The sequence below is a fragment of the Neovison vison genome, chromosome 3, assembly GCF_020171115.1.
Source record: "Neovison vison isolate M4711 chromosome 3, ASM_NN_V1, whole genome shotgun sequence".
Taxonomy (NCBI): domain Eukaryota; kingdom Metazoa; phylum Chordata; class Mammalia; order Carnivora; family Mustelidae; genus Neogale; species Neogale vison.
The window spans coordinates 41,010,975-41,025,682 of record NC_058093.1 but is presented as its reverse complement, the minus strand read 5'-3'; the positions used below and the strand labels follow the sequence as shown (position 1 = coordinate 41,025,682).

Sequence of the window (14,708 nt, the reverse complement as noted above, 5' to 3'; positions counted from 1 at the left end):
CTCGTACAGCCCTTCCCAGCTCTTTGTGGGGATTTAGTAACAATTTAGGGGGCTAACCCCTTAGGTCCTCGGTTGCTACTCCTTCCAGGGACTGGGTTGCCTTTCAGGGCAACCGTGTCAGGAAGAGCCCCTTCCGGAGACCGAGGTACGTGGGACATTGTTCCACTCTCAGGTGAAGTGGGGCTGAGAGCAAATTTCCCACATGACCGAACAGCTGTCCGTGACAACAGGCGCCCTCTGAGCAGCACATTTCTAGAGCAATCCTAATATGGTTTGGGAAGGTCTACTCGAGCACAAGAGGGCAAGCCAATGGAAGCAGAAAGAAACACTGTGGCATTTTTATTCTCTTGGATACATATGACTATTTCTACATGACTACTCCAGGCCAAGTGAACACGGACAAGCGGGCCCAGAAACATCTTCTACCATGGTGAGACTCATGGGGGCTAGGGGTAGGTGGGGACAGAGAAATCAAACTCTAAAATTCAAGAACCTGGGGCACCTGGGTGGCTCAGTGGGTTAAGCCTCTGTCTTTGGCTCAGGTCATGATCCCAGGGTCCTGGAATTGAGCCCCACATCGGGCTCTCTGCTCAGAAGGGAGCCTGCTTCCCCCTTTCTCTCTGCCTGCCTCTCTGCCTACTTGTGATCTCTCTCTGTCAAATAAATAAATAAAATATTTTTTAAATTTTTGAAAAATAAAAAATAAATAAAGTTCAAGAACCTCATTAGTGTCTCTGTCTCGCTCTGTCAATCGGCTTAGTGTGCTCTATAATTGTTTTTAAACCTGTTTGTAATTCTTATAATATATCAGTTCTAATTTCTGGTGCTGTTTGTACATATTTTTTTTCTTGTTTAAATGTTGTAGACTTCTGGACAAGATGGGGTGGGGGAACAAGGGGTGGAAACCCTGCATTCAAAAAGCCACTTGGACTGATAAAGAGCCAAGGGAAAATGTATGTCAGCCCTAGGAACCAAGGGTGTTCACTACTTACCACCAAAACCTCAAAGAATCCAGCCAAAGAGAGTCAGAAAATGGATGAATTATAAGAGGCCATTAGTTCAGAAGAAAGAAGGTAAGAGGAGGCCAGGTGGCCAAGTGAAAGGTGGAGGGGAGGCAGCCAGAGTGCTGTTGGGGGTCTATTGAGTACCCTGCCCGGCAGCTGGGAGTCCAGCACATTGTTCCTTGTATGAGACCCCTGGGAGGAAGCCCACCTATCTGTGAGCCACACCATCCCTCATCACTTACCTCCATCAGCTGGATCTCAGATTGGGGCTCCCACCCCCATCCCTGCTGGTCTTTTATGTCTCTGGGAAGACGATTTGGGCAGAAACCCACTCTGTTCTCCAAAAGAATCTGTTCCAACTTTTCCCAACAGTTCTTTGTCAGAAAAGAAAAGTCTCCAGACCTATGAAAACATTGCACCACTCGAAAGAAGGGCATCATTTTCCTAAGGACTCAAAGGTGTTCCTTCCATGTTTCATAGAATCACTACACAAAGAATAAAAGACATTTTGGTGAAATCTGACTTGAGAACTCAGTCCACCATTGCATCTCCGGCTCAGGAAGATCGATGGTAAAGTCTGAGCAGCGTGAGACGAGGAAAAGTGATCAGATGGGAAAACCCAGGAGTTCACGAGTCAGCACGAAACACCACAACTGAGGCGATAAACAGCAGCTCATGTCCTGGAGAATGCTAACAAAGAAGAAAAACTCAAAAAAGTCAGTACAGCAAGAAAAGACAGGGAGGGAACAAGAGAAATAGAGAAGACAGAGCTCTGTCCTCAAACATAAGTAGAGGTTTCTGAAAACACAGATAATTTTTTAAATAAAAATAAAAAACAAAACAGGTACTGAATCTAAGAGCATATGACTTGAAAAGCAGAAAATTAAGTGGCCAACCTTCGGGCAAATTGAATAAAGGAAAGAAAAAAATGTTCACCTTCTTCCTACCCGCCATCTAGACTGGGTCCATCATTTTCCATCTGCCTTGGGTCTGGGAGACGGACCGTGTGGGCTGCCTCACGCAGGTCTGGCACAGGCAGATTGAGAGGAACACCTGAGGGAGGCATTTGGTCCCCTGACCCCACCCTGCCTCCAGCAGAAGGCCTGGTGACAGCCTGTCCCCTGGCTCTTTAGGTATGGGAAGGGGTTCCCCAGGTTGCTAGTTCCAGGCTGTGCTGCCTTCCCTGTCAAACCTCTGGATTAAGCCATCTCCTCCCGGCTAGGAGCCCAGCGAACACAAAGAGGAAACAAAATCAAAAAGAGAAAAGGAAGAAAGAACAGTAACAAAAGAGAAATCTGAAAATTACAGAAAACTATGCACAACTGTGTGTTAGAAAACTCAAAAAGCTCAACCCATGGACTATTTTCTGAAAAATAAAGATAACTTACTGAAAGTGAAACAAGAGATAGAAAACAAGAATCAATCAACGCCACAGAAGAAACTGAAGCAAATATTTGAAAATTATCTCTGGGGATGCCTGGCTGGCTTAGTCGGTGGACCATGCAACTCTTGATCTTGGGGTTGTGAGTTAGAGCCCCATGTTGGGTGTGGAGATTGCTTAAAAATTAAGTAAAAATAAATAAATAAAAATGGTCTCTGTAAGTGGCTCTGAGGAAAAGCACCTCTGCCAAACTTTTTTTAATATTTCAAAAAAATCAGTTAATAATGATGGCACATAAATGTCTCCATGTTTTATCATTTCCATGGCTCTTAAACCTTTTTTTTTTTTAAAGATTTTATTTATTTATTTGACAGAGATCACAAGTAGGCAAAGAGGAAGGCAGAGAGAGAGGGAGCAGGCTCCCTGCTGAGCAGAGAGCCCAATATGGGACTCGATCCCAGGACCCTGCGATCATGACCTGAGCCGAAGGCAGAGGCTTTAACCTACTGAACCACCCAGGCGCCTCCATGGCTCTTAAACCTTAACTTGACCAAAATCATATAAATCAATATCACCTACGAGCATATATACAAAAATTCTAAATAAAATTCAGAATACCAAAAATATTAATATAATCAAGAACAGAACAGTTCATTTTAATTCTGCAAAAGAGGTTAATGTTAGGGAGTTTATAAATTTAAGCTATTATGCCAGTAAATGAAATAAGGGAAACAACATAATCATCTCAACAGATATTAAAAAGGCATTCGATCAAATTAAATACTTAGTCATTCAAAACTTTATAAAAAGACGGGTCCTTGTTTGACATGACAAAGAGCAAAAATTCACTTTTATCAAGTGCTAACTTCGTGTAGATATTATATCAAGTCCTTCCCAGGCAATGTCATGTTTGACTCTCACAGAACCTCCTGAGGTACATCTATTCTCTTCCCAATACCCTCCACTGCAATGTTTTAGAAATACTGGCCAATGTAATAAACTATGAAACCTTAATCAGAGTTCTAAGTACCTGGAAAGTAGGCCACAAAATGATCACAATTTATATATAACATAATGGTCTCTCAAGAAAATCCAAGAGAAGCAAATGAAAAATAGTTTGAAATAATGAGGAGTAAGTAAAATGATAGAATAAAAGTTAAATTTATAAAAACCTATAAATTCCCTGTATGTTATCAGTTACCACAAAAGGGTAACTGGAGAAGAAAAGGTTTCATTTACAAAAGTAACAAAATTATAAAGTAATCAGACGTAATCCTAATGAGAAATAGAAAGGAACTATAGAAAGAAAACTACAAGATTTTAAAGAAGGGAATGTGTACTTATCATTAAGACTAATACTAAAATATTCCTGGGATGTCTGGGTGGCTCAGTCAGTTAAGTGTCTGCCTTTGTCTGATCCCAGGGTCCTGGGATCGAGTCCCAAATCGGGCTCCTTGCTCAGCAGGAAGCCTGCTTCTCCCTCTGCTGCTCTCCCTGCTTGTGCTCTCTCTGGTACATAACTAAATAAATAAATGACTAATACTAAAATGTTCCTTTCCACAAGTTATATTATGGATTTCCTGCCATTGGAATTGAAGTCCCAACTGTATTTTTTCCAGCTTGACAAAATTCCTAGCTGGTTCACCTGGAAGAACGCTCAAAAACAACAGATAAGAAAGTCCTAAAATAAAATAACTTACAAAATTGCGGTGATGCATTTGGCATAAGAAAGCCAGACATACGTGGAAAAGGGTAAACAGGCAAGAAAGATATATATAATACTTAATATACAGGGAAAGAGGACTCAGAAAAGGCACAAATCATTCAAAGTTTCTGAGAAAGATGATTGGTTACTAAAAAAATACACATACACCTTTGTCTTATACCATTCATTGAATCACTGATTTAATTCCAGAGAGATTAAAGTGTTCGATGTAAAAAAAACAAAAACCAGAAATAAAATAAAAAAAAAAAGCCTATCATTCTTCTATCTGTTTTTGCCAAATACCTTGCATGTGATACACACATTTGTTTAATCCACCGGCCGCCACTACTACGTAGCCATTCTCAGCCCTGCTTTTCAGATGAGGAAACCAAGACCCCATAGAATTGCTGGAGGCTGGACAGGCACAATCATCCTTAGCCCGAGTCTATCAAGTTCCACAGACCCTGTCCTAACCCTCCCACCTCCTAATGGGGACAAAAACAAACAAACAAACAAAACAAAATAGCCGTGCATGGACACTTCACATTGAAAAGCAAAGGAGAAAAAAAATCACAAAGGAAAAAGACTGATAGACTTCATGAAAATTTACAATCTCTGAATGTCAAAGAAATCATAAAGTTTAAAGGCAAACCACAGTGCAAATATTTGCAACAAAAGCGATCTAACAGACAGCTGGGTGACTCCTTCGTTAAGCTTCTGCCTTCGGCTCAGGTCATGATCTCAGGGTTCTGGGATGGAGCCCCACATCCAGCTCCCTGTTCAGCCTGCTTCTCCCTCTCCCACTCCCCCTGCTTGTGTTCCCTCTTTGGTTGTCTCTCTCTCTGTCAAATAAATAAATAAAATCTTAAAAAAAAAAAGTGATCTAAGGTCTTCATGCAAACAGGTACCAGAAAAACCACAGCTTCATAAGAAAAATGGCAAACAGAATGCACAGCTCATTCACCAAAGACAAATTATGAAGGTCAACAGTCCTACCAAACAAGTTTACTGGGACTGCCACCAAGAAATGCAAAGAAAAAGGAACAGAAATGAAACACTTTCACCTTGCAACTTAATAATTTTTTTAAAATTTCTTTTCAGCGTAACAGTATTCATTGTTTTTGCACCACACCCAGTGTTCCATGCAATCTGTGCCCTCTCTAATACCCACCACCTGGTTCCCCCAACCTCCCATCCCCCGCCCCTTCAAAACCCTCAGATTGTTTTTAAATGCAGATATTTTTAAGTGCAAATATTCAGTCCAGGAGACTGGAATGAGGTGAGCACCCCTCATACAGCCGGCCAGAACACAAAATGGAACAAAATTTCTGGAAAGTGATTTGTCCTTCTGTATCAAGAGACTAAAAAACTTTTCAGCCCTTTATCCAGTAATTCCACCACTGGGAATCTGTAACCAGAAATGTCACATCTGCACTGAGCCCTTCAACACCATCATGTTTATAACAACAAAACGCTGCTGGTAACTTAAATGTCTGACAATACAAGACTTGCTTCCGAAGTTGCAGCACATCATGTAATAGAATTTTGGCACCCGTTAAATATGATATTTAGGGGAAAGAATTTTAACTAACCAGGAAAGGTTAGCGTTGCTAAAAAACACAAACCAAAATGACACGGTTAGAGCTAAATATATAGTACAGAGATTTATCTCTCTCTGGGGGAAAGAGGAATGCAGAGAGAGAATATACACCCACGAATTAACAGTATTTATGTTGGTCTCTCGGCAATTGGGTGATTATTTTCCTCCTTTACACTTTGTACCCTTCATATATTATACTTAATGGTGTATTTTTTTAAAAGATTTTATTTATTTATTTGACAGACAGAGATCACAAGTAGGCAGAGAGGCAGGCAGAGAGAGGAGGAAGCAGGCTCCCTGCTGAGCAGAGAGCCTGATGTGGGGCTCATCCCAGGACCCTGGGATCATGACCTGAACCAAAAGCAGAGGCTTTTGAAGCCACCCTGGCACCCCCTTAATGCTGTATTTTTTTTAAGTTACTTGAAAGGGACACGGCAGTGCTTATCAGCAGATCTAGTTCTATGTGGCCTCCGATGCCAGCAGTGGCCTCACAAGCTGTCTCCTCTTCAGAGGCCAGGTGCCTGGCTGGTAAGTGAGGAGGCTAGAGCAGTGGACCATTTTGGAGCCAGCCCTACCTGAGGTTATTTTTAAAAAGTAGCTGAACCCAAATTGTTTGGGTGCTGGTACTTGTTAAAACTATATATATATATATATATATATATATATATATATATATATATATATTCATTTTTATCTTATTTTTTTAAAGATTTTTGTTTATTTGACAGAGAGAGACACAGGGAGAGAGGGAACACAAGCAGGGGGAATGGAGAGGGAGAAGCAGGCCTCCTGCTGAGCAGATGTGGGGCTCGATCCCAGGACCCTGGGATCATGACCTGAGCTGAAGGCAGATCTTTTTTGTTTGTTTGTTTTGTTTTGTTTGAAAGATTTATTTATTTGTTTATTTGACAGACAGAGATCACAAGTAGGCAAAGAGGAAAGCAGAGAGAGGAAGGGAAGCAGGCTCCCTGCTGAGCAGAGAGCCTGATGTGGGGCTCGATCCCAGGACCCTGGGATCATGACCTGAGCCGAAGGCAGAGGCTTTAACCCACTGAGCCACCCAGGTGCCCCTGAAGGCAAATCTTAACAACTGAGTCACCCAGGTGCCCCAATATGAAGTTTTTCTACTTAATGGACAAAGGGGGTATGACGTGAGCATGGGAGAAAGGAGAGATCTGGTCCCCAGAACTGTGGGCTTGTTCTCCCCACTTCCCCCCAGGACAAGGCCTGCTGCAGCTACCCGCACTGATCTCCACCTTATCTACAAGTTGGGCTCCCTCTTCAGAGCCTTAGGACTTCTGTCCCCTGAGGATCTCCCTCCTAAATGGAAACTAGTTAATCACTCTTAAGATGGCCGCCATTCCTTCTTGACTTTCTCTTCAATCTACCTGGTGCTTCTTCCTGGCATCCGTGCCCCATACCCCTCTCTCCCTCAGGCTTCTGGGCACTCAACCCTGGCCCCAGCAGCCACTGGACACTCATGCACCATTCAAGTGTTCTTCCTGCCTTATCTCTTTGAGCGCTTCCTCCGAGGAGGCCCCACATGACAGCTCACTGTCTCCTGGAGGCTCTTACAGGCCTCCAGGAAGTTCTTGAAGTGACACTCAGGCCCAAGCTCTCCTCTTTCCTTCTGCTGCAGAATCTTCTTAACAGACGGCCCATTCTCCCCTGCATCTGAGATGTCACTACTCACTCTATCACTTGTACGAAATAATAGCCAGTGGATGCTTATCACGTGCCTGGCCTTGGGTCACACGCGTTGCCCACATTCTCCCATTTTACCCTCCCAATAATCCAATGACAACAAGAGATGGACAGATAACCCTATCTTTTTAAAAGGGCAGAGGACCTGAATACATATTTCTCCAAATAAGATAGAGAAATAGCCAAGTGACATGAAAAGAAAGTCAGCATCATTGGTCATTACGGAAACACAACTCAAAAGTCGCAACAAGAGGCCACTTCACACCCACCCTGGGATGGTTATTACCAAAAAGACAACGACAAAGCTGGGTAAAGATGTGGGAGCATCAGAACCCTCACACACAGCTGACGGGGACAGAAAACAGAGCCGCTTCTGTGAAAGCAGGGTGACAATTCTACAAAAAGCTAGAATTACCACAGGACACAGCAATTCCGCCCAAGACCACCAAAAACACATGTTTACGTAAAAACTTGCACACTAATGTTCACAGAAGCAATGTTCACGACATCCCCCAAAATGGAAACAACCCACATGTCCATCAACTGATGCATGGACATGTACAATGTGGCCTATCCACACAACAATTATTTAGCCATAAAAAGGAACACTCAGGCTGCCTCACAGGTGAAATTAAACACATTGTGCTGGGTGAAAACAGCCAGACAGAAGTGGCCACATATTATATATGATTCCATTTATAACCCAAGGACGGGGCATGTTACCAGCGACAATGCAGGGTGGGGACAGGGAGGTTAGTGTCTCATGAATAGAACTCACACCAGATATGGCCAACCACAGAGGGCCTCCCCCTTAGGACGGTGTCCCAGGGCAGGGATTCAGGCAAGAAGGGTGGGCTTCCCCTCACTCCATCACTGGGGCAAGCAGGAAGATCTGGTCAGGGGCACCACTGCCATTTCTCCACCATGCTTGGGCTCACACTTCAGGAGAGGGGACCACTCAACGAAGAAGCACCAAGGTCTATGCTCATGTGAATGTAACCTGTCAGGTAGGCCAGCTTGCAAAACACACGAAAGCCAGAGCCTGTTTTGGTTCCAAAATGCTGGGTACGGGCCCAGAAAGCCTGGAGGCACTTGACTTTACCAGGTTCTTCTGAATCACTTCAAATAGAAGATGCCAGTGACCCATTCAACACACAGGCCTTCACAGGCACACCACTCCTGCCTGCCTGCCTTGAACCTGGAGAGAAGACTGAAAAGAGTAGTCCTTGGACAAGCTCTTATGTAAAGGGGATTTCAAGAGCCCGTGATCCTTTAGCTCTGGCTGTTGGCAACTGTCTGGGCCAGCATTTGTCCTCACTTTCTGTCAACACCAGGTATGAAAACCAATAGTTCTTTGCATTGCACAAAAATAAGCAATGAGCAGTGCAAACCTGACTCAAATGTTGGAAGGGGATTGGAGGAAGGGGGTCATGCCATGCACTCTTACCACAGGACATGGCTTTACACCTCTCCTGGACATCAATGCCCTCCCACGACCCTTCTCTGTGCCTCCCCTTTCCAGGCCTCCCTGACCCCACGCACACCGAGGCTGGCTGGCTCCCCTCCTTTTCTCCCTCCTGAGAATGGCCTGAGTTCAAGTCCTGACCCTGACCGTTATCAGTCCTATAAACATGACAGGCCGCCTAACCTCTCTGGGTCTCAGCTTCCTCATCTGTAAAGTGGGGATGATGGGAGTCCTTCCTCTAAAGGCCATCAGGGACAGTGAGTTAATCCACATAAAGAACCTAGAATAGGGAGCCGGGCACACAGTAAGCCTTCAGGAGTCTTTTGGGTTATTTTTAGACAGAAGAGGTGAGCAACCCCCTTCTGTTAGGGGAACAAGGCTTAAGGCTTACTCTACCTCAGTGGCCCTATCACATTCTGGTGTCCCAACAAGAAGAATGCCTTCTCTGAGGGAACTTTTGGTGGCTCAGTGTCCTTCTAGTGCTTCTTTATCCTAGGGGCTGTGCTGACGAGGCCTCCGTCAAGGCTGCCTGGTACTCTGTCCCTGGGAAGGCAACTGTGGCTGTGCCTGGGCACCTCGGAGGACAGAGGGTTGTGTCCTGAGGAAACCAAGACCACTTCCCTGCCCCCGCTGCCTGGACGGGGTGCTGGTTCCTGACCCAAAGGCTGCACACGCCTGCTCTTCCCCCAGGAGGAAAACCAACACTTTCTAGTGCACTGTGGTGGGAAGGCCACCCAACTGGGCTTGTGGTGTCCCCAACGAGGCTGGGCCATCATTCTAGTTCCGCCTGTGCGGCCTGAGCAAGAGGAGGCTGACCCTGCTGACCCCAGGCCCTTTCCATGGAGGGACACCCCTACCCCCGCATCCCCAAAGGTATATCTCTTTTCTGCAGCATAAGCACCTGAAGGTAACACTGACCCCATGCGGACGGGCCACCCTGGCAGGAGAGGAGGGCATGAGCTTGAAACCCCTTCATGTCCCCATCCCAGATGGGTCAGACACCCCCTCTAGGTGCCCCGTGGCAGCTTTGAATCTGGTCAGGGGAGGCTGACGCTGGCCCCATCTGGACAAGCCCGCCGTCCCTCATGTTTTCAAGCCCCTTGTTGCAAGATGGCAGAGCTAGACTCAAACCACGTGGCCAGCTGCCTGGGGTCTTCCCCCTCCAGCTCTCTGTGCCCAAGAAGGGCCTCTGGGATCTCCCTCCAGCAGGGCTCTTTCCTGTGGAGGAAAGGGCTGAGCTTTCCTGCCCAGGGGCAGGTTGTAGGGCTGACCTCTGGGGAGGAAATGTGGGTTTTCGAGGCCTGGGGTGATGGTGCGCTCTTGTCACATGGGCGGCCCTGAATTGCAGCCTTGTCTTTTGGCGTCTCCCTTCCCCCTCCCTCATTCCATTTAAATAGTCAAATCCTGTTCTCTTTCCTGGGCACCAAGGCCACTGGGGAGAAGGTGTACACAGTTCCTGGTGCTCCCGACACAATAGCTTAGCTTCCCTGCTGTCCCCTCACTCACTGGCAGGCAGCGGGGAGAGGCTCCAGCCAATGGGCACAGGCACAAGGAGGTCTTGGCATGCCTGGCCAGGAAGCCTTTTCCCCTGGATGTTTCTAGAGAGGGAGGGCAAGCTCCTGGTGGCTTCCTTCTGCATGCCTGGCTCCCCGGGATCCCTGCGCTCCTAGCTGACTTCCAGACAGACAGCACTTGGGAAACGGAGAAAAGCCCAGCTGCTTTTCACCCTGTCAGGGTTCCCAGCACTAGGAGGAATCCAAGCGCTGGGGTCTGGACCTAAAAGGGCTTTGAGGATGGGAGCTTGATGAGAAGAGCAGACATCTGTGGGCACCACGGGCACTGTCCCTAAGAAACAGACCCTGTATCTTTGCTGCAACTCTGAGAGTAATTCAGTGCAGATAGGCAGAGGGGAGGAGAGAGGGAGGAAGGAATACAGAAAACTAGGCCCGGACCCCAGCCTGCCACCAGCCAGCAGGGCAATGGAGACAAAGACCTCCCCTTTCAGAGCTCCTTCCACTCACTCGCAGTCTGGGGCCGAGGGACAAGAGGTTCGCAAGGGCCTCTACGCCCAGCCCTAGCTCTGGCTTGCCAGCGCAGAGTCAGAGACCATGTCTGTAACCTGTGCACAACCTGAGCACCCTGCCAGAGCACCCTGACCAAAGGGCCGCTGGGAGGGTCCTGGAAACTCTCAGTGGGAGGCTCAGCCCACAGCTAACACCCACTAGCTTGAGCCTTCCGCGATGGTCCACAGGGCAAGAGAGAGCCATGGGGGCCCAGTGGAGTCAGTGTGGAGTGTTCCCATCCTTTCCAAGGCCCCGCTGGCAGGTGCCCACAGAGGCAGTGCCTGCGGGGAAGTCCTGGGTCCCTTCCCCTGACTGCAAAAGTGGGGGGTGGTAGGGGAAGTTGGCCTTGGGAGATGAGCCTCTGGTGCAGTCAGCATTTGAAACCACTGGCCAGCTGCATCCTTGTCAGCACCCTGGCTTCTCTTGCTGTCCCCTGGAACCCTATGTTCACACTTGGCCTGACAGCATTAGGAGCAGGGCAGCAAGGGTCCAGTTACCTGGGTGCATGCAGCCTCTGGGGGCAGATGGCCCTGGCTTTGACTGTCATCAGTCTCTGAGCCCATCAGAGCCTCAGTTTCCTCATCTGTAAAGGGGACTGACAGGGGGCCTGCAGTTCAGGTTGCCATGAGGATGAAATGGGGTAACAGCAAGACAAATGCTTACACTCAATGCTCAAAACAGGTGTGCAGTCAGTGACTTATTTCCCATCTTGCCTGTTCTGAGGGAACTTTCTGCAAGTCCATGGATGCTACCTGAGAGGAGCAGGGGGACAACCTATCCCCAACAGTGCCTTGAGGGGTGGTGAGATGACAGGCCTGCAAGCATGAGGGCTTTTTCAGACATGGGTCAAACGAAGGTGTTTTTAAAAAGAACCTTCAGCAAGTGGCTGTTTCCTCCGTTGTTAAGACAACTGGAGGTTTCAGCAATATCCCAGAGCTGGAAGTGGGGTGAAGTGGGGATGTGGGGAGAGTTGATGATGGCCAAGAGGCAAAAACTGGCTGGGGACACAGCCCAGGGCTGAGGACACAGCCCAGGGCTGGGGGGTGGAGAGAAGAGGCTCTCCCTGTCAGTGATGGTGACTTCCTCTGCTCTCAGGGCCCCAAACGCAACTTTTGGGTGAACTGAGAGCTCTTTCTGGAGTGAACCCACCCCATATTCTGATTCCCCGAACAACAACTTCCTCCAGGGACCCAAAGCCTAGGTTCCAGAAAGGTTCTCTCTTGCCACATCTGTTCTTCCACGAGGGTTTCCAGGCTGGGCATCTTAGACCAACACCTGAGCTGACCAAGCCGCTTTCCAACACAGGCACCCGCTTTGGATCCCTGAGCTTCCGCCTGCCTCCCAGAACCTGGAGACCCCCGGCCCGGCCCCTGGCACCACCGCCCCTGGATAGCGGGCAAGGGTGACCAGGTCCCCGGTGGTCCTAGGGAGCCTCTGGGGCAAAAAAACCTGAGCTCCAAGGCCCAGCAGGGCCCACAGTGGGCCTTGGCTGGACCCACCAACAAATCTGGGCAACAGGCAAGACAGGTACACGCATCCCGTGCCATGAAGACAATTTGTCCCCGCGTGGGCGCGAGGCCCCAGCCGGCCTCCCCTCCCCGGCCAGGGCGGGCGCCGCACTTACAGCACACACAGCGCGTAGGCCCGGGAGATGGACTCGCTGGCGCGCACAAGGAAGCTCCCGTCCTTGCCCGTCCTGGACAGCAGCTCCTCGGCCTTGGAGCGGGTGATGTTGCCGTGGTTCCAGCAGGGGACCATGGCGGGCACGGGCTTCCCGGGGCCGGGCCCGCGGCCACCGCAGGACCGACGCGCCACTGAGGGTCGCCGAGGCCCCTGCACTGGGAGCTGGAGCCGCCGTCTGTCTGTCCCCTCTCGGCTGCCCCGCTGCTGCCACCAGCTCCCTGACCGACTTCCTGTTTCAGGAGCTCGGCGGGGGAAAGGAAGCCAGCGGCCGCGGAGAACTTCCTCATTGCGGAGACCAGCCGGGGAGGCCGCGCTGCTCCTTCCCACCCCGCCCACCCGCCTGCCGCCCCTCCCCACCGAGGCCTGGGAGGGGGGGGCAGCTGCTCTGGGGTGGGGAGGCCCATGGCTGGCTTCTGAAGAAGGGTAGCCTACCAGGTGTGGACCCGCCAGAGCAGTGGCCACCAGGGGCCTGGCCTGCTGTTCACGTGGGAGGGCCACGCCCGGGCTAGATCCCTCCGCCTTCGAGCCTACACTGCCCCAGAGCTGCTTCTCCGACCCGGCCTGTGCCCCCGGAACCCGGCAAAACTGAAGGGTGGGATCACCGTGGAGCCCCAGCCCCACGTGAGAGACTCAGGGCACCGCGCAGCCCTGGTGCTGGGAGGACCTTGGATGACACCACCGAAGGGCTCCAAGGGCCCCGGTGACAGCTCTGTGACAACCTTAACCCTCGTCCCCAGGGGCCTGGGGGTGTGAAGGAGCCTTGGTCTCCAGGGCCGCCCTGCTTAGTGACACAAGAAGGGTGTAAAGGGCCCGAAACATGGACATAGCACAGGGCGAACACAGGCTGGATTTTCACCTCTGGGTCTTTCCAAGATGCTGGAGAAATCACACTTCGCTCCGGGCTGGCCACCTGGCCAAGGATAAGCAATGGGTCTTCCAGTGTCCCTTACCTCAGCGGAGTGGGCGTGGCCGGCAAGGCTGTGGCTCTTCCCAGTCTGGGCGTGACTGCACGTGCCGGTGGCTCAAAGGAGAGCTGACTCCCAGGGGCCACCACCCTAGATCAGCACATTCTGGGGGCTCCAAAGCGGACGCCCAGGCCTGGGGTGCACTCAGTTCTTGGGTCAAGCCAACCAGGGTGAAGGGTCACTGTGACCTATTGCACAATGTGCGCTGCCCCTCAATCCCACACCCAGACCTTGCCCCAACAACCCCCGCGCGACCAAGACCTGACAGGAGACCTCCCTCCACAGGCCGGAGCTCAGGGAGCCTCCATCCGAAACCCGTAGCTCTACATCCGCATTTGAGCTGCAGGAGCTGCCAGACTTCTCTCTGTCAGCCCATTTCCTCTTTTCTACCTTGAGGAAAGTAGCTCCTAAGGGAGCTCACCTGCGCTGCGGTGCCCCCAGCACCTCCTCTTCATGGACATACTCCCGCATAGCAGGTGTTTCTGAACAACCACACTCTGATTCTGAGGCCCAGAGTGTGGCCCCTGGGCTCCGGGTGAAGTTCCTTCTGGAAACTCCAGCCCAGTGACCTCCCCGGTCCTCTCTCCCACCTCCCCAAGTCACTCTGAGCTTCCTCTCCCCTAACCACTGCCCCTCCCCCGCTCCTTCCACTGGACCAGTGACTCAACTCCCAAATCCTCAGAACATAGGAAGTGTAGGAAGCGAGGGTCCTCTGGGCAGGTCCTAAGCTAGTCATGGGGAAATGATGGGGACAAGGGCTAGCCTCCACTCTCTGGCCTTCCAGAAGCCAGCAGATGGATCCTCTTATCACCCACTTAGTACTGGTCTTGCCTCCCTGCTAACCTCCGCCAGCCTCCTCATTGGTCTCAGTCTCGAAGCCCCCTGGTCTCTCTAGGGCCCATCAGGAGGACCCATCTGCAATCCTGGCCCCTCAGGACTTCGACAATTCATCCATCACAAATGGAAGACTGACTCTTCCATTTATAACTATCTTCTTGCCATACTCTCCAGCTTCCCGCCTTCCCTCTCTCAAGCCTCTAGCCCCACCAAGTCCTGCCTCTCAGCAGAACTGGGTGACCACTGGGACTGCCCTTGTCCTTTGACTCCACTGTGATTTTCCTTGGACACACACAACACA

At 49.9% G+C, this 14,708-nt stretch overlaps 1 protein-coding gene across 1 annotated transcript in view; it reads right to left on the bottom strand.

Annotated features, from left to right (window-relative positions):
• INPP5D (inositol polyphosphate-5-phosphatase D) overlaps positions 1 to 12,683 on the bottom strand; it is a 111,219-nt gene extending 98,536 nt beyond the window's left edge. The window contains exon 1 of the mRNA XM_044241873.1: positions 12,547 to 12,683. Coding sequence (XP_044097808.1) covers positions 12,547 to 12,680 — 134 coding nt within the window. The 5' untranslated portion in view covers positions 12,681 to 12,683. The remainder of the gene's footprint in view (positions 1 to 12,546) is intronic.
• Between the last annotated feature and the right edge of the window lie 2,025 nt (positions 12,684 to 14,708).